The 20,005-nt window shown below is 43.6% G+C and overlaps 1 protein-coding gene across 3 annotated transcripts in view; it reads left to right on the top strand.

The window, feature by feature from the left end:
* The window catches only part of Opcml (opioid binding protein/cell adhesion molecule like), a 1,136,526-nt gene that overhangs the window by 599,448 nt on the left and 517,073 nt on the right, over nucleotides 1-20,005 (top strand). For 2 of the 3 annotated variants that reach the window (XM_055601178.1, XM_055601177.1), the window contains exon 1: nucleotides 8,941-9,811. In XM_055601178.1, the coding sequence (XP_055457153.1) occupies nucleotides 9,645-9,811 (167 nt within the window). In that variant the 5' untranslated portion in view covers nucleotides 8,941-9,644. Of the gene's footprint in view, nucleotides 1-8,940; nucleotides 9,812-20,005 lie in introns of those variants that run through there. The other variant, XM_055601180.1, reaches the window with a different exon arrangement.

The following is a 20,005-nucleotide window of genomic DNA, read 5'->3' as shown; positions in this document are numbered from 1 at the left end:
TCTGTCTGTCTGTCTGTCTGTCTGTCTGTCTGTCTGTCTGTCTGTCTGTCTAATCTCTCTACCTACCTACCTACCTACCTATGGACCTATCTACTTACCTACCTACTTACCTTCGTACCTTCCTGTCTGTTCATATAATTAACTCAGTCACTCTGGAGAAAACTGACTAATTCACTGACTTTCTAGAGACTGTAGAGAGCAGACATCAGCTCTCTCTTGCAGCAAATATTTGCAAAGCTCCTGCTCTGTGCAGGGATCCCGCCTGTAGGAAAAGAATCAAGATGAGCAAACACTTTGCTTTCAGGGACCCTACAGTTCTTACGGGAGATAGCTACTTGTGAAAGACACATGGTGACTTGGAATGAGTGAGAGGAAACAAGGCAGGTGCTGCAGCAGTTGCATTATACAGCCGTCAGTTGACTCTAATTCCTGGGAAACTAGTAGATTTCTCTCCACATGAAGTTTTATGTGTCTTGTTTTTCTGTTAATGTGCTGATTTTAAGTTGATTTTTAAATCATCATCGTTGTTTCAATTTGTCCCATGATTATTTTGTTTTGTGTTTTTATTAATTTCGCCACTTTAGCATTAAAAATAGGGAAGAAAAATTGACTGTCTGGTAGCTGCCTGCCATCGTGCTGACCTCTAGCATGGGATCTGCTATGCACATCATCACACTTATACCAAAACCTGTAAAAAAAAAAAAAAAATGCAGCCAGTCCTGATGAGACCTGATAGGCTATGGTCAGATGAAAGTCCCTATCAGTGGACTGGGGGAGGGGCAGGGGAAGACAAGAGGGAGGGAGGGCAGAATTGGGAGGGGACTAGGGAGGTGGCTACAGCTGGAATACAAAGTGATTAAATTGTAATAAATAAAAAAGTGCTGGGAAAAATAAAAAATTAAAAAATATTTCAAGGATTTTTTTAAATTAAAGCAACAACAACCCCCCCCCATGTTTATTTGGAGATGAGGCATTGCTATGTTGACTAGGCCAGTCTCAAAGTCTTCGGCTCACATGATACTATCTTCTCAGCATCCAGAGTTGCTGAGTGACTGAGATTATGACACACACCACCCTGCCGAGCTACAAAGGCTTTCTTATTAACACTGCCTATAGATGCATAGACACAGACTTTCAGAGAAGTGTATCTCAGATCGCAGATCTTAAGAGAGTTCTGGGATTAACGTCAGGCATTTTATTTCCTGACTAACTTAGCTTTGCCTCGGTATAGCTAGATGTGTACCACATTGAAGAAGAATGTGGTGAGGCCTAGGAGGGAAAAAGAAAAAGGAGTGAACTCATCATAATTCCTAGGCTGGTGTTCATAAGGAAAGCCATTTCGTATACATTTATTCTCGCTTGGGAAGTATGCAAAGAGATAATGAGAAATGAAGTTTTCAACCAAGGGTGGGCAACTGTGGAGGAAGGATTGCTTTGGGATCCTGAGGACACAGAATTTACACCTCGTCCACAGTATTATTTCTCATGCAATTGTACTTCTTCTTGCAGCTGGTTTTATCTCCCAAATTGAACCCATTCATTCTTTTTTTAAAACGTGTGTGTGTGTGTGTGTGTGTGTGTGTGCTTGTATGTGGGTGCAAACATGCATGACAAAAAAAGGTCAAATTTTGGTGTCCTCCAGGAATTCTCTAATTCAGTTTTGAGACATTGAACCCAGAGCTCAATGATTAGATAAAATAATTAGTTGCTAACTATCCAGGGGCCTGCTGCCTCTGTATGCCCATCCCTGGGGTCAGAGGCATGCATCTCTGCTCCTGAGTTTCCACATGCATGCTGCAATCTAATCATCCTTCTTATGCTCTGAGTAGTTTACCAGCTTAGCTATATCCTTAGTCCAGCCAAGTCACTCTCACCATTCTGCTTGCTCATTAGCAACACATTCCTACCTGTGTCCATCCCATGTTCTGAGCCCGCCATCAGCCAATGCATGGTGTTCCCTCGGCTGCCCCATTCTCTGGGTCCACCATATGTAGATGGGTTTTTGTGATACAAATATACCTTAAATTATGGGCTTCCTATTTCACGCTTCTTCCAAATGCACACAGAGCAGCTGGGCACAACACCCCTCCGATAAACACAAGCTGTAAGTTTTCCTCGTTTCTGAATAACACACAGTTTGAAGTTGCTTTAATGGCTGGATACCAATTTATTATGGATCAGTTGACTATCTGTTTAGGACCCTGAATTTCCCAACAGTGATCTATAACTAGGCAAGCTCTTTGAGGTAAAGTAGAAGCTTAGTAATGATCTTGTAACTTTATTCATCAGCAAGAGGTGATTCCTATTTCTAAAAAAGTAGACTAGTCTTTAAAATGAGAGAGCAAAAGATGGAGTTAAATTTGTCCTGTTTGCCACAACACACACACACACACACACACACACACACACACACACACCATGTATCCTGGAAATGTTTTGGCCATGATTTTTACAGCTTATTTGTCCACACAGGTACTTCTGAGAAGAAACCAGTGATATCAGAGAATAGTGCTTTTTCTTTTGTCAAATAAGGACTAGCATCATGGAGTGTTTATTGAGTGCCTCGAAAGAAAGATGGTCAGTTCAAGCAGTATATCATTTAACATTGTTCTGGATTGCATTGAGAATCCCTAAATTCATATGTGGAAGTCCTTCCTGACAATTGACAGTATTTGAAGGTGGAACTTTTTAAAGGTGATTATGGTTACTTACGTGTGTCTAGAAAAGTGATCCTGATCTTATGAAATTGGAGGCTTTGTAACAGAGAGAGCACTGCCTGTGTGCCATTGGTGTGGATGTGGCCAGTAGGTGGCTGTCAGAAGCCAGGAGGAGAGCTACCCTTGAGGCTCCCCAGCCCTAGGGTGAAGAGTTTTAAGAAGAAAGTTTCTTTTGTTTAATCCACCGGTGTGTAGATTTGCTTTGACATCCTGAGATGGCTAGGGTAGACCCTCACAATCACTGTATAAATGTGCTGATATTGTGCCTCTATTTACAGACATTCAAGCTGAAGCTAAGCAACAGAAGAAATGTTGCACAGACGATGGGCTATTGAGGTGGTTAGCCTCTGTCTGAAATGGCCTAGACCCTTTTATCCACCAGACACCATAAAAGAGGCTTCTCTTTGCTCCAGATCACAGCAGGGAAGTTACAGTAGAGTTTGAGGTCCTAAATCCAAATCCTTCCACTTGTAAGTGAGCACCATTCCATTTCCTTAGCAAATAGCAATGGCATCATGCTAGACTCTGCTCTCTAGAGATGAGCTGTGATCAAGCAGGAAAGAACCATTGGGATGTCTACTGTTACGTGGATGTCTTGGGTCGTACAGGGTGGAATGAAGTAGTCTGTTATTAAAGTACAGGAGCGTCTAGGTCCAACAAAGATGCTGTGAATATTTTGTCCCCATGATACACCCATAGCAAAGAATTTTAACACCCTTTAATAATAGCAAATGAGAAAGCAGATTTAAAGTGAGAAAAATGGTGTTGCCCTTTGTTTTCCTCTGATGCTTCAAGCTCCTGTCTTCTCATGCCATCCTGACATCCACACTAGACTAAAGTCTCCTCAAACCCATTGCCTGCGAAATATTTCTTCCCTATCCTTATTACAGAAAGCTTTACTTCCTAGCTATCAAAATAAACCTCAATTCCCTTCTTTTACTCCACCCTCCAATCTCAGTTTTGAGCAAATGTTAGCTATTGTGTTCGCCCCTTCCCTTTTTATTTACCTTTCACCACACTGTTCCCGCTGTCATCGCTGTTATGCTTCTAATACCTTCTGGGTATGCCTGCAGTCCATTCTCTAGCCTGCAGCATGGGCAAAGAGATTTGCAAAGTTTCAGTCTCTCAGATCCGGTACTTGCCTGCTGAAAGTCTGTGAAGTCATTGTACTGCACTTAGAATTAAATCCTCATACACCTTCCTTGGTGTCCAATACCCAGTGTTCTCATATCTTCTGCCTTCACCTTAAGCTCCTCTGTCACTCACCTTCACAGCGGCCATTTGCTTGGCCCTACTTGCCTGGATTCAATCAGGTCTCCCTTCAGATATGACCTCTCCAAGATGCTTTCCCTAACTAACTTATCATCCTTTCCATATCATCAGCTCCCATAACATTTTTATAGCACATTGTCCAATCTCAATATGTCTGTTTACTTATTTCTCATGATCTTTCCCCCAACCTCAACACTTATTCACACCCTTGCAGAAAAACACATGAAAATATCTATGTTATGAATGGACTACTGCACCACCAGTCCCTTGAATACTGTCCACCATAAAGTAGACATGTAATCTTATTTACAGAATTAGTAAATGGCTGATGGGTGAGCAAACTGGAAATAGTTCTGGAGGATTTTCAAAGGGGAAAAAAAACTGAGACAGGGTCTCCTGCAGCTCAGGCTGAATTTCTAATTTCCCTTTCGCTACTTCCCTCATGCTTGAATCACAGGCACATGTCAACATTTCAAGCCCATTTGATGCTAAGACCAAACCCAAGGATTCCTGTGTGCTGGATATACACCCTGCCCACTATATCCCTATATCCTTCCTCCAGTGTTGAGTTTTTGTCATTTTTTTAAAAATTAGTTTGTTTTTGCTTGCCTTAGTTGTCTCCTGCTGTGTGGCTCATCAAGAATAAAAAGCGGTTTGTACACCCTGTAATACCACTTAGAAACACACACACACACACACACACACACACACACATACACACACACACCTCTTATGCACACATGCAGAATGTAGTAGCTGTAGCAGGGCACTAGTGTCTTTCAGTATCACGAGTCAAGCATTGTTTAGGTTCTGGGGGGCTGCTACCAAGAAGCAGGTGAGGTTCTATTACTAAGCGCAGTTTACACCTAAGCAGGAAAACAATGGAATAGCATCTCTCCACCTCACTTCATCCAGTTTACCCGAACATCATTAGGTTGTGACAGGCATTTTCTTATTAGGACCATTCTTTTTTTTAATTTTTTATTTAACTTTTATTAATTACACTTTATTCATTATGTATCCCCCCATAAGCCCCTTCCTCCTCCCCTCCCGGTCCCACCCTCCCCCCCCCTTTCTGCATGCATGCCCCTCCCCAAGTCCACTGATAGGGGAGGTCCTCCTCTCCCTCTTTCTGATCTTAGTCTATCAGTTCTCATCAGAAGTGGCTGCATTGTCAGGGTTCTAGGTTATCTCCATGAATAGTCCTTGGTTGGAGTATGAGTCTCTGGGAAGTTCCCTGTGTTCAAATTTTTTTGTTCTGTTGCTCTCCTTGTGGAGTTCCTGTCCTCTCCAGCTCTTACTATTTCCCACTTATTACATAAAATTCCATTCACTCTGCCCTACCCAGCTTCTCTGGGCCATTCAATATGTAGGTTACAGATTCCACCTGCTGGTTCAAGCTGCCACACATCACTGGAGTTCTTGTCTGGAAGCCACCAGCACTCTTCACAGCCGTTTTTTCCTTTCTGCTTATCTTTTCCATCCCTCTCTCAAAATCTATGCCAGAATTCCTTTTCTTGGGACACCCAGAACCATTTCTCTTCATGTAGCCAGTGATCTTGCCTTGTACAGCTGCTGAAAGCTACAACTATCTTTTGTGTTTCTGTTATAGATTGTCCTAAGTAACAAAATTCGAGTAGGTGAGCTGAGCTCTCCTTTGTACGGTGGGCTTTATGTCATTTCCTTCACATCTTTCTCTATGTCATGTTATTTCGTGTTATTACACAGAAGTAGGTGTTATGCTACAGAACCATAAAGTATGTTGATAATGTTTCCAGGCCTACCAAGGATTAACTGCATTTAGGTTTAATCAATATCTTCTCAACACATGTATTTGGTAAGACCTTTCTTCTACTAGAGATACTGGCTCTCCTAGAACTGCTTCATTCCTGGATGGGAGAACCACTTTCTACCTAATTTTCACAACAACCGAAGGGTCCATTTTCTTCTCTAAGCCAGGGCCAAGCTCTGGATCACTGGAGATCATGCATCTAACCTACCAAAATACTATCCACTACTAAGCATGCTGGTTTTCCCATCCTTCTATGTCAAACACCTCCCGCGGAAATTATAATGAAGCTTCTTGCCACACTTTCTTTTTACTTCCTGTATCTCTGGACCGATCCTGTACATAACACTGGGAAAGATGTGGCCCTTACTTGGGAACTATAAATTATACACTCTTCTATTGAAGGTCTGTGTTTTCAGTTGTTTTCTATCTTCTGATTAAGCACAGTTCTGGATATATTTAAACACATTCATACTTACTGCCCTTTGGGTGAGATAGGTATTATTTGATATAAGTTGCACAGATGGAGACATGAGGACTCTATTGGAACAGAAAAACAACTTCAAAGCCAGTATTCCACTCATATGATAATTTTTCTTTACATATAAATTCATATATCCAAGAAGATGTAATTAGGACCCTATCCTATCATTGCCATTGGCCAAAGCTTTACACAGAATATTCCTCGCAAAAATGGTTTAATGGAGTTCATTGTAAACCTCAACTCTGTTTCTTTTTCTCACTTAAGCTTATAATTTAGCCCTACATTCTGCTAGTCCATAGCAATGTCTTACAAATAAACAGACTGCTGCCTCCCTCCTCACCCCTGCTCCAACACCCTAGACAAACAGAAATTAAGATTAACATGCAGACAAAGACCTTTGCAGTTCCTTCCCTGATTCCAAAGTTTGTGAATTCAGATATTTTTTTCTGTCACAAACTGGAAGCCATTGTAACAAAAGAGTATGACACAGGTCCTTGTTCTTTCAGTCGCCTTTGCATGAAGAGAGCTAGCCTGTTAAATTGTAGCTTTCTTCGCTTGTTCGATCACAAGCACAAGGCTCAGTGCATATTACCGAGGACTATTATTTGAACTTCAGTTTATGTCTGCTTCTGTTCTTTACTAGCCTTAGTCATTCTTTTCCCATCTGGAACCTTGTGCACTTTTCTTTTTTCTTGCCATCTCCAATAGCTCTTCCTATCTCAAACTACGGGCCACCTTTCCTGAGTTACTGTAACTATGGCCCCACTCTTACTTTCTGATAAGAAATCACACCAACAGGTGATTGAGAAGATCTGCACATGCTACCACTGAGCTGTGGGGATGACTTGAGAGCTGCCTTCTGACCAGGATCCGCTGTATCCTCACCCACATTCAAGATGCTGGCTGTGTGAGTGAAGACGTTCTGAGCACAGGATCTCGTTTTATGCTTAATAGAGGGTGCCATATGTCAGAGCCTTTCCAGCTGTAAGCCCTTTCCAGCTGTTGATCCTGGATCCCAGCATCACAGGATCCAGAGGATTATGCACGTACAAAAAAACGCAGATCGATGTCTAGAAGAGTAACATGTATCAAAACTGGTGGGCTTTAAGGGGAGCCTGGGAGGGCAGAGGTAATCCCCAAATACTGGTAGTGCTCCCAGCACCACTCAATCCTTCTGCACCATTGCATCTCTCACCTTGCAGCCCAAGATGTTCTCGAGGAATCTTGCCTCCCGTTCCTGTCTGGGTAGTACCTGTCCTCCCGTTGTAGTTTTCACTATAGCTGATATGACTAGTGATAAGTACTTGGTCTTTCCAGGGTAAGATGTTCTAATTAAAAATTTTAAGCCTATAACATGTCTGTGAGCTAAACATTTTTACAAGTGGCACTGGGACAGTATTCATTTTTGCTCAAGCCTTTGGAAATGAGAGCAGGTAGGATGCCTTTATATCCTTCAGCAACTAAAGTAATAAACACGAAGAGCTTAATGCTTATTTCTGAATTACATTTCATTTTACCAATTGTGTGGAGCCCTGCCTAATTTAACAAAAAGGCTTTGAGAAAAAAAAATACAGTAGAGCAGATGCACATAGCAACCATTAAATTAGGATAAAGGCGTGAGAGCCACACAGAGAGGGGAGGCCTCTGCTAGGCAGAGCAGGAACAAGAATAATGGCAGGCCCAAGGAAAGCTGTTGCTCTTGCGTTTAGACTGAAGAGATGGATCTCAGCCCAAATCAACCTAGAGATTGGCCTCTAAGAACACCGTATCCTGGAGTACAGTGCTGACACTATTATGATGCCCTCCTGCGATCATAAAGCCGTGGGTGGATTTCATGTAGATCAGTCTTCCTACTTTTTAGGATCTCCACGTGATTTTCCCAGCTCTTCCTTTTCACTACAATAAGGTGCACGGATAATGGGGAGTATTTCGCATTTTGCCTTACAAAACGAAATTCAGTTGCCAGCTAGGGAGACAGACACGGAGTGGAGGGGCATTAAGTGTCTCTAGGTAGACCATCAGAGCAGGAAGTTTATCGCAGCTTTTTGCAAAGGCCCAAGAATGCTGTTCTTTAGGACTAAAGCTCAGATGGAGAGATGCAGAGGAGTGGGCATCCAGATTGGCTCGGCTACCTGTAGTAGCAAAGGCAATTCAGTTCTTCAGGGCGGGGTCTGGCAACTTCTGCACGGCATCGCAGAAGAAAGGTGCCAGTGTCAGTTTTCAATTTGCTGCTTTCCCCAGGACTCCTTCTCCAACCCTCCCCTCTATCTCCCCACCCATATCAGGGGAGGCAGTGAGAGGGACTCAACATTTCCTCAGCTTGCTCGGGTCCAAGGGGATCGTGGAGCCCCCTGAGGTTCCAGGGATCCCGGTCTCCGTGGGCGCACCTGTCCCGGCGCGGCGGGGGTTAAGGTGGGCGCCCGCGCCCCGCACCCGCCGGGATGAGCTCGCAGTCCGCGCCGCCTGCCAGCCGGCTCGCACCGAGTCGACACCGGGAGAAAGTGGCGGTCAGGGATGCAGCTGCTGCCATGACAACCCCGGCGGTCGGGGACCGCGCGCGTCGGGGCTGCTCTCCGGAGGAAGGCGGCGCGGAGGCCGGGGGCGGCCGTTGAGCGTGGCGTCCGCGCGTCCCCGCGTCCCGTGCAGCGTTCCCGGAGGAGGAGGGGGCCGCAGTCCGCTCAGCTCCGGGCGCCCAAAGCCTGCGCCGCGGCGCGGGCGAGGGCCGAGCTGGCTAGAATCGCCCACCGGGCCCCAGGGAGGACAGCCTCAGAGTGAAGGATCCGGGCTACGCCGGCTGCGGGTCTCCGTGTGGAACTTTTTATCGCCTTGGGGTGCAGATGCGAGACTTGGGGGCTGTTTTCTAACTCTACCCATACATGTGTGTGATCTAATAAAACATTTTCTCCTCTCCTTGAAGCAGGAGCTTTTTATGACATCTCCTTTCTGTCAGAGACACTTGCCTTCTTTGGGTTATAAACTTTTGATGCCAGACCTCTGCAGAACGCGCCCAACTGAATCTTAAAGTAGCTTCACCGGGAGAGGCAGAGAACGCACAATCTGTGACCTTCGTCCCTGCTACTTCTTTCGTGCTCTCCCTCCTGGCGGGCTCCCTCCGCCCCAGGGAGCGTCGAGAAAGCTCTTTTTTTGGATGCAGGAGGGGGCATCTGGTTCTGCTAGGCTGGAAAGCTGAGGCTGGAGCCGAGGAAGAATTATTAGGCTCCGGAGAGCCGGGACTCAGCCTCTCCTTCTCCCTCTCCCAGCTCCTGGCTTGCTCTTTCTTTCTCTCGGTGCTTTCGCCCCTCAACACTTCCGGCTGTTCGGAGAGGGCAGGGGACAGGAACCTTGCAGCTGCGGGAGTTCTGGGAAGTTGTTGCTGACAAGAATGGGGGTCTGTGGGTACCTGTTCCTGCCCTGGAAGTGCCTCGTGGTCGTGTCTCTCAGGCTGCTGTTCCTTGTACCCACAGGAGTGCCGGTGCGCAGCGGAGATGCCACCTTCCCCAAAGCTATGGACAACGTGACGGTCCGGCAGGGGGAGAGCGCCACTCTCAGGTAGGGAGCCTTCCTTCATTTGGGGGCTGAGCCCGTTGTACATGGCTTCAAGGGGAGGGGGTGAGGAAGAGAGAAAAGAAGGCTAGGAAAAGGGACATTGGAACATGTGAGAGGCCTTTTGTAGGCCCAAGAAGTGGCCACTTGCGTCGTGTGCTTGCCGATTGAATTTTTCTTGGACGGCTTTGTCATTTGGTCCTCTTTTGGTCTGTAGGAAACGTTGAAGTCTGCACTTGGGACTTCCCGTGTAGTCATGGGGCCAAGGCATGGCAAGTTTCACATCTCTGTGGACACCCGGATGAGACTTGCGGGCAATGAAAACATTGTGCGGTTAACTAAATACCCTTGGATTTTTCTTCCAGGCCAGGAGGGTGCGATGGCATAGGATTGCCCTCAACATAGCCAGCTAATCATCTTTGGTGGAAGTTGTGTATCTCGTGGTAATCTCACAATCGCAGGCTCTACATTTCCCGTGCCAGGGCACAACCTTTTATAAGTCTGCTGAAGACACAGCCCATCAAGCTAAACCTGGGCTGCGCACTTGGGACCTGATGCAAATTGTGAGGCCTTTGTATTTTTGTGGGCTGGGACCGAGAAAAGGAAACATGGAGCTTTTATGCATCGACATCATTCCTGTGTGAGAAGCACAATAGGGAAGCGTTTTGTTTTAGCTTAATGAGTTACGGAGAATCACTTCCGTGCTCCAGGCAGAGGGGAGGAGCTGCTTGGAATATGAACCTTTGGGGACTGGGCCCGCTGCAGCAGAGACTTTAATAAAAATGCAGCTACCACTTTCCACCAGCTCAGCAGATATCATCTTTTATCCCTTTAATGAGGCAGTTCTGGTCCTGGGAGACAGATTCAGGGATGTCCCAGCTTAACTACGTCTCGCAGTGTACACAGGGTGAATGCATTTGCCCTGCGTATGACTTTGATGGTTATAGTGAAAATAAAACATTCTGACCCAGATTCTGCAGCCAGGATGCCTGGATTTTGCAAGGAGATATTGAGGGTGGGGTTTTCTTCTTCCTGTTCCCTGTGATTTTTCTTGTGGGGTCCTTCCAGCACAGATGAAAGCCTCTCCCAGAGGAAGGAACAAGAACCTCTCAGACCTTGCTGTTCTTTACGTGAGCCCTAGGGTTAAATTCGGATTCTTTCTACCTTAGGTGGTTCTTAGGTGACTCTTCTTTTCGGCTAATGAAATGTCCCACAGCTCTGTCTTGTGAGCTTGCACAGTCCTTGAACGAAGAACAGAGATGGCTCTTACAGAGAGCATGGGTTGCAAGTGCGTCTGGCCCTTTGAGTATCCCTTACCTTGTAGCAGATGAGACTGTGTTATCCTTACATTGTTGCTTCAAGGAGTGTTCTAAGTCTGCCCTCGTGGGAGCACACGTATGCAAGGGATGGTGGTTCAAAAGTACCAAGAGTATATAACCACAACATATGTGAACCTGGGAAATGTGGAAACACATTAGTAGTGGCAGGAGGGTCTGAACACTGACACTTACCTCTTTTTATTCCAGTCTTTTGTTGGAGGCAAATAGTTACATAAACAAGGGGGATGTCATCAATACATTTACAAAATCTTCTGTCCTCCTGTCCCCTGTCCCTAAAAAAAATTAAACCCCAAACTTAAAAAAACTTGAGCTTTTGCCTTCTCAGGTGCAGTAAGATAATTCTACCAGCAGAGGGCGGGCCAGCTTCCATCTACTTTTTTTTTTTTTTTTTTTTTTTTTTTAGCTGCTGGCCTGTTTTCATGATCTTCAATTCTAATGTTTAACAGCTGGGCTTGGTAATGGGAAAGGGAATAAAAAAAGGAAAAGCTGAATAGTTGCTTCTCATGCTTTGTGGGAAACAACAACTTACGTGTTCAACTATGACTGCTGCTGGTTACCTGGCTGTTGTAGCTGACTTTAAAAAGTAACCACATGCCCTGTGCTGATTTTGCCTGTCTTTTACACGGTTTTCATGCGGTAGACAAACCCATCCTACATCCACCTCTTACTCTCCAGATGTCCTATACAGTTTTTTTTTTTTTTTTACCTCGTGTATTTCTTTCTTTCACTGCTCTATTTTCATGAGGTGCCTCTACCCAATACTCTTTTCTTGTTACTCATTCTCATCTTCATTTCTTCTTGTCATCATTAATTCTTACCATTTTCTATGTTTAAAAAGTTTAATTCCTTTGCTACTATCTCAGCATTTTTTTTTGGAAGAATATGAATGCCCTGTGCAGATTTCTGTGGCTCAGCTCTCAATCTCTCTCCTTTTCCTTGTTTTTCAATCCGCTGGCAGCTATGTTCCTTTCTTATCAGTAAAACTTGGTACTTAGTTGTTTCACAGAGAGCCTACCTTCCTAGTAAGTGGGAACCCATAGCCTTGGCCTCAGAGAAATCTACCATGTGTTGTCTGGTAGCATTTTTGCTTTTGTAAAACGTATAATTCATTTTGTTTCTCTCTCTCTCTCTCTCTCTCTCTCTCTCTCTCTCTCTCTTTCTCTCTCTTTGCAATGCTGGGGATCAAACCCAGGGCCTTATGCATGCTAGGAAAAAGTTTTGCCCCTGTGCTCTCTCCATAGCCTTATAACTCCAAGTAACTTTTAGGTCTCCTTTAAAGAGTTCATTGGTGATTTATTACATGGGAATTTAAGGTTCAGGATGTATTGACAATTAAATGATACCCACACCTATCTCTCAGCATTAGAAAAGCCTCTCAGAGGGGATTGCCCCCGTTCACACAACCTCCAGTTCCTAAATCCTGAACAAAGTCAGACTAGGAGCAGAGACCAGTTGGTAAAGCAAAAAAAATCTGGAAGCTTTGGTTCATCCTCAGATTTTTCCTTCAAGAGATTCCAGGTCTTCCTGTGGGACATCACTTTTGTTGTGACAGACCTTTTATTGCACTGAGGGAGTGATGTGCCAAAGAAGACTGAAGCTTTCAGTATCGATGAAAACTCGTTTTATATAAGTGAGGCGATATTATCATCCCTGTAACTATTTCATAGGGCAGCTTGCAAAGTAAAATTAATTATTTTAATATTGAGTTATTTTGCCTTTTTGGAAGAGAGATGATATGGAAAATGAAGGTGCTATTCTTTATGGTTGAATTATACCTTCTATGAATCTGATTTGAATTCATTATTACAAATGGGCCCTCTTGGCCGGAATCATTTCATTACAATTATGTGCTGTTGGGTTAAAAATGTTCTGTGCCTTTCCTTTAGATTAGATATGACAAGTATCTAGGAGTCCTCTGTCTGAATCAATGCCCATATTCAAATGGGAGCCCAAGGTCTGGGTATGGTCAGCCAGCATCTATGAAGCCATCCCAGCAGCAGCCACTGGACATACCTTCTTTCTTCATGGCACCTCTTGATTTATTTTAGTTTCTTTGTGGTCTTTCTTCCGTTGTTCAGGAGGATATTTTGAGAGGTGCCATACATGAATGCCAATACTTGTGGTAGTTTGTTTCAGGCAGTGGGAAAAGCCAATACAGGAGCTTGTTTTGTTGTTGTAATTGTGTGTTTGCTTGCTCTTTCATAGTAGAATAATCCCTTGCTGATCTGGGATTATGCTTAATGGCTCTTTTCTAAACTATCCTGCATTTTCATTTGGAATTCTAAGTAATCCATTCACAACAAGTATGTGAGGTTTAACTACTACCAGAGAATAATCTGGGCAGTGGGATTTCACCAAAGCAACTGAGACAGTGGAATTCCCAAGGACAATGTGCTGGTGTTGGCCTTCGTGGTTTTTGTATGTATACTCACTATCAGAAGCTTGCCCTTTGGAGTGAATTAGGAAGTATGAATTAGGACACCTATCAGGTCTTGAAAAGCATGCATCAAACCTGTGTATGTTAATGTCGAAGATGCCAAAGTTAGGGGCTTGCTGTGTCAGTGTGAGGCAGTACTTTTGGTCTAGCAAAATGAGGGCATGGAAAGTCCTGCAAGCAGGTATAGTCCCTGAAGAAACCTTCTTCATGGTGATGGCAGTCTGGACTTTTTGATGTGAAGGTACTTGAGAAACTATTTAAAATATACCCTTGGAGCTGAGGATGGGTATAGTTTATGCCAAGGATAAGGGAGATCCTGAGTTTCACCCCAGGATAAATTAAAAAATAGGATTCAAATGTTAATCTCAGAGACTAAGGGAATGGAGGTCTCTGGGGATGGCTATAAATATAGGCATATGAAACTTTCTTCTAGCATTTATTTTCAAGTAAGCCAGAACCGAGAACCACTATTCTAGAAGGCTTTTTCCCTATAATATCTGAATAAGGCTGTTTCCCAAGGCCCTTCCCTTGCAATGGAATATCTCCCCCATGACACATATGTGCTGCATAGCTACACCAATGTTCTAAAAAGAGCAACGCTCGGGGCTCAGGGCTTGTGTACCTCGGGCTAACTCTTACACTGCCTCCCACTGACTCTCTGATCATGAACAATTCAGTATACAGTGTACATATAGAAACAATTTCTGCCCCATCAACAGCAGGTGAGAGAAGGTATGCAGTGCTACTCTCTAAACATTGAAGCCATGTGTATCCTTTGTGCACATCCTCCCAAGTGCTTAAATCACCTCTAAACTACTTATCTAACAAAACGTAACTGCTGTGTAAGGTAATGGCTGTCACCTTGTGTGGCATAGCAAATAATGACAAGAAATGTTTAGCACAGACACACTTGATTTATTTTTAGTATATTTTTATCTATGGCTGTAGAATCTATAGATGTGGAGCCCACAGATATAGAAGGCTGATTACACATGCCAGTTGCCACTGAGACTAAGTAGAACTCCTTGGTAACAATTGATGATCTTCTCAGCTTATTCCTGTTTTATCTTGTCTACCACCTCCTCCTCCACTCACCCACATATGCACAACTTTCAAACACATTAGTCTCTCTTCAGTTCTGCTCAGCTTCCTGCCTTCTGCATGCGGTCAAGCACTGCCCCCAGCTGAATCCCCGGAACACTTGCAGACTTCTCTAATAGGCAGCCACCTGCATGTTTACCGGCAGGCTGTGCTATGGTGGAGCTTCTGGCGGACGTGGTGTGCACAGATATCATGGTGGGTACCAAGGATTCAAAGAACAGTTCAGTCCTAAAATCCATCCTAGCAGCCCTGCCTCTTTAAAGGACTCTTTCCTCTACAGCAACGAAGTGCTCCTATCTGAACCGTGTGGCTGTAGGACACTCAAGGGCAGCTCTCAGAGATCCTGGGAACCTGAGGGATTTTGGATTCTGCTCAATTCACTTGCCAGAGGGGACAGTTGTATCCAACAAGGTTGCAATATGATCTGAAACCCTGCAGTAGTCTTTACTATCCCCGAGGGCAAGACAACAAGCAGGCAGCCAAGTTCAGAAGACTCTCATAGCTACTGTAGAATATATCTGGAAAGAAGGCTGTCAGGTCTCTGTGGAAGATTCACAAGGAAATAAACATTTCAGTGCCCCTGCTGAAGGGCCACCTAGGATTGGGTCATAGTTACAAGCTTGCCCACACCTGGAAGAGCAGGACTTGCTACATATGGTCTGACATCCCTAACTGATGAAGGGATCTCTCTCCCACGTACAACATAAACGAACTTCAAAACCAAGGATGGATGAAGGTGTTGGGAAGCACTAAACATAGAGACTCTGGCTTTCTGGACACTGGAAAACTCAACAGCTATCACCTAAGTCCCTCGGCTACTTATCTGGCCTCTTTTGGTAAATTTGGCTGTAGGATCCAGTTAGCTCTGTCTGTATTTCCCTTTCGGTTAGTTTCTAAAAAGGTGCTGCCGTTGGCCATCTTGCTGTGATCACTATGTGGGTAACAGCAAAGGCGTTGTGGTGCTCTATGGATCTGATGGGATCTATAGTGAGGTACAGCTGAAGGGAAGAGTCAAGAGCATTTTATTTGGCTTTCCCAGAAACAACTTTTCAACATACTTATTATTAATAAGAAGCTGACTTCCAAATCATGAGGCAAGAGAAGGGAATTAGTCTGATATCCACAGAAATCTGCATTACCTACTAGTTAGCAATAAGGTGTTTCTCTTAATATGTGTGTGTGTATGAATATGTGTGTATGTAAATATGTGTGTGTGTGTGTGTGTGTGTGTGTGTATGGGAAACTGACCCTCCTTTCCTCAGTAGCCATCAATTGTCACTAGCTCCTCAGTTAGAGATACAGATTTGTCACTCTCTTCCCAATGACTGAATTGATCTTGTGTGGGTCTGGTGAATAATGATGGCTGCTATGAAATCGTGAGTACAGCAATCCTGTCATATCCAGAAGACACTATTTCACTCCAGCTCTGTCGGATACTGGTTGTCACAGTCTTTTCACCTTGTCTTTCATGATGGTCCATGAGCCTTGGAGGAAATGATATGGGTGTCTCACTCTAGGAACACTTATTCTCAACTTTTATCAGTGGTCAGGTTCTGTGTTAACTACTTTCCGATACATAAAGAAACTCCTCTTATGAAGATTAGGAGAAACACTTATATTTATGGAGATGTGAATTTAGAAAGCAGTTTGACACTATGTCTAGTTAGCTAAATAGTAATAGTATTTTCACCCCTGGGGCCTGTGAAGTTCCCACCTTCTCACCATGGGTCTTGAGCAGTTTTATAGTAGGAGACATTGCTTCTTCATATGGAGCAGCCCTTAAATCCAGTCAGACAGCAGTTGGCTACCCCAAAACATTTTAATCACCATGGTACTCTTACAGGTCATTATTATAGGTCACTGAGTTAATAACAGGGAAAGAATGTTGATGACTTTCACCCATTCTAGCTGCCTACATAGCACTTCCCAGTGCTATTAAAGCTAGCAATGAGAGAGACATTTCCTGGCAAGCACTAAGTTGATCTCCCCATGTCTTGTGACCAAAGCATGTTGTGTCCTCAGCAATAGGGTCTGCCCATCACATTGTGGTGTACAGCTAAGAGCAATGGCAATAGCCTGTATTATTTTAGGCTCCTTGAAACATTCTTGACCAATAACTCAAGAAGAAGAGGTATCCCACTCCTAGCACTGGGATTTTTTGGCAACCTGTGGCTTCTGAGAGTAGCACTGTCCTATGTGTAGGGTAATATGTATGTATCTATATATGTACATATATTATAAAATAGATTTTCATGTGCTCCTTTCAGACGTTGGTATTTCTTCCTATCTTTCCACACACTCTCCCCGGCTCTATCATCTCATCTTTCTCCATACCTAATCATTTTCCCCATGATTCCTTTTTCCTTCCTCCATATCACCCATATTCTGCTTCCTTTCTTCTTTAAGCTCTAGGTTGCCCAGCACTTGTCCTGGCAGGAGCTGTGCCTCATTTTCTTGAAGGAGAAGGCTAGACAAAGGAAGAGCTTAAGCCTTTGCTACTTCTGCAGACTCCTTAATAAACTCGCAAAGCTGTGGGAGAAGACTATGCTCTGAAAACAGACAAACACCCCTATTATCTCTGATTTACTGTGTCAGCTGTCACATCCATTACCTGTCACGTTACAGTGTTCAAGATACTACAATTTGAATTAATGGCCTAGGAAATTTAGATTCAGGAATGTTAAGCCCCTTGCCTTTGGTCAATGTTTTTATTTAAAAATTATTTACTTGTTTATTTGTTTGTTTGTTTGTTTTGGTACATAGGGATGGTATGCATATATGTGGGTATGCATGTTCCATGGCACAAGAGTGGAAGTCAGAGGCAACTTACAGGAATCAGTTCTTTCCTTTTGCCTTGTGGGGCCCTGGGATTGAACTTAGTTTGCTGGGAATGCCAGCACGTGCCCTTACCCACTGAGCTATCTCAGGACCTGGCCATATAAGTCTTTATGAGACAGAGCACATTTTGCTTCTGAAAGGTCTTTCTGTTGCTTCTCAAACTTCCAGCATATCTTTCCCACCCTGATATAGAGACCTTAGTAGGTTTTCTTGCACTTAATATATAAAAAGTGAAAGCACCCCCTTCTCCCTCTGTTTCTTTGACACATTGGGTGGAAGGCCAAGAGATCAGCATTTGGCTGGGGGTTTTAGCTGTCTTCTGTCTTATCTGGAGGGTCTCCTGTGATTCTTGATGTATAAAACCCTCATCTGCATTCAAGTGGACAGATATCATTATCCCTTCTGTAACTGGAAATGGTTCAGTGTTCAAACGCTGAACTGAATGGCAACCATTGGCAGATACACCATGCAGTCAAAGGCTACTCTTGGCTTAGAACCTGCTCTGCATGTACTATCCTGCAGTGCCACCTCCCACAGAGTATTAAGTACCTAAAAAGACTTGCAAACTAAAACAAAGTAAGCTGGCCATTTTTTGGCAAGAACTCACCAGTGGGAACTGGATCCTAAAATATAGACTCCAGAGAGGCAATTTCTTTAAGCCTTAAAGTACATGTCATTCCATATTCTCCTTTCCATTTTTATGTTCACATTTTAGTTTAAACCATTAAGGCTGTTCAGACAGCCATGGGGCCTCTATTCACCTTGCCACTGATTCATGCCCTAGAGAAAATTTGTGACCCATTTTAGCCTCCTCTTCACTGGAAATGATACATTTTCCTTAAATTAAAGCGATGCAGAAGGACTTGACCTGCCTTCCCATAAAAGTACTGATCAATAAAGTTTAAAAAAACTGGTTTTTGCATATTAAACACTTTCAGTGAGACTGAAGATTTATGGTGTCTTGATTAACCAAATTTTCAATGCATTATATGAACAAAGAATGTTGTAAGTGGTTAAGTTTTCCAGCTAGATCCTAGAAGATATTTTAACTCATAATTACCCAAAATACCGTATGCTAGAGAAGAATAAAACAAAATAATGTTTTGTAGATGTAATTATGCCAACAATGAAAAAAAGAATATAATAATTTTCTTTCTTTTTTAAATTTTTTTTTGTGAGTGCCAATGTGGAAGAAAAGTAGGTCCAATTAAAAGGAAATAACATGGAATCATTCTCAAAGATATTGCTGAATACTTTCAAAACTTTTGGGAGCTTGAATATTGTTACTTCTGATTCAAATTTAACTTTAAGATGTTGAGCTGAAATTGTGATTGGTCTGTTTATCCATGTATACATACATCATGAAGCATCTGCCTCCTGATTAGGGATATTTGATAAATATTAACAAAGAAGTGGGGCTGGGGTGGGCATGGTGGTACATGCCTTTAATCCCAGCCCCAGGGAGGCAGGGGCAGGCAGATCTTTGTGAGTTCAGGGCCAGCGTGATCTACAAACAAAGCGAGTCCAGAACAGCCAGGGCTCTGTTACACAGAAAAATCCTGTCTCAAAAAACAAAAACAAAAACAAACAAACAAACAAAAAATGAATGAAAACAAAAGTAAAACAACAACAACAACAACAAAACCCAAAAAAAATAAAAGAAGGGAAGACAGAAAATGTAATTGAGAAGATGGAAGCTCACACAGTGGTAAAGAGATTGTGTACGTGTAGAGGACTAGAGTTCAGTGCAAAGCGTCCGTGCTGGGCAGCTCATGACCACTTGTACATCCAGCCTCAGGGTTATGACACCTTTTTTGGCCTCTGTGGGTGCCTGCACTCTTATGCACACAAACTCTCCTTACACAAAATAAAATAAAATCTTTTAAAAAAAGGAATTCAAAGGAAAAAATGAAAATAATGGAAAGACACATGCAAGAAGAGAGCAAAAGCTATTTTCTTTGTTGGAATCTGCTAAGATGTAAAGGACAAGAAAGGAGAAGCCAAGGAAGAAGGCAGGCATAAGGATGGGTGAAGGGACTAAAATGGAGTTATGGAACAGTCAAAGGTAGGAAACCAAAGAAAGAAAGTGGCTAGTTGAGAGTCAGTGGCTGCCTGACGCTTGGCTCCATGAGTATACACATTTGCCAGTGTCCCACCTGGCTCTAACCCTTTGTGAGCCTCCCTTCCTACCCCACCCCATCCCTGTCCCACAGCCCCTGTAAACTCCTTTCCTGCCTTGAGTTCTAGTCAATGTCTAGCTAGTCCAGGTTGTATCCTGTTCAGGCTGGTCTGACACATGGCTTTGCCCTGCCAGAATCTCATCTCCAAGAGACTATTTCCCTTGACCCTACCCTCTCCATCACAGGGCTCAGACACTTGCCAAAGCTCTCCTTTAGTATGTTCACCCAAGCTGTCATTGTGCAGACCACTTCATGCAGTGTGTGTGTGTGTGTGTGTGTGTGTGTGTGTGTGTGTGTGTGTGTG

The sequence above is a fragment of the Psammomys obesus genome, unplaced genomic scaffold (assembly GCF_907164565.1).
Source record: "Psammomys obesus unplaced genomic scaffold, mPsaObe1.curated_primary_1811, whole genome shotgun sequence".
Classification (NCBI taxonomy): Eukaryota; Metazoa; Chordata; class Mammalia; order Rodentia; family Muridae; genus Psammomys; species Psammomys obesus.
This window is presented reverse-complemented; position numbering and strand designations above follow the sequence as displayed.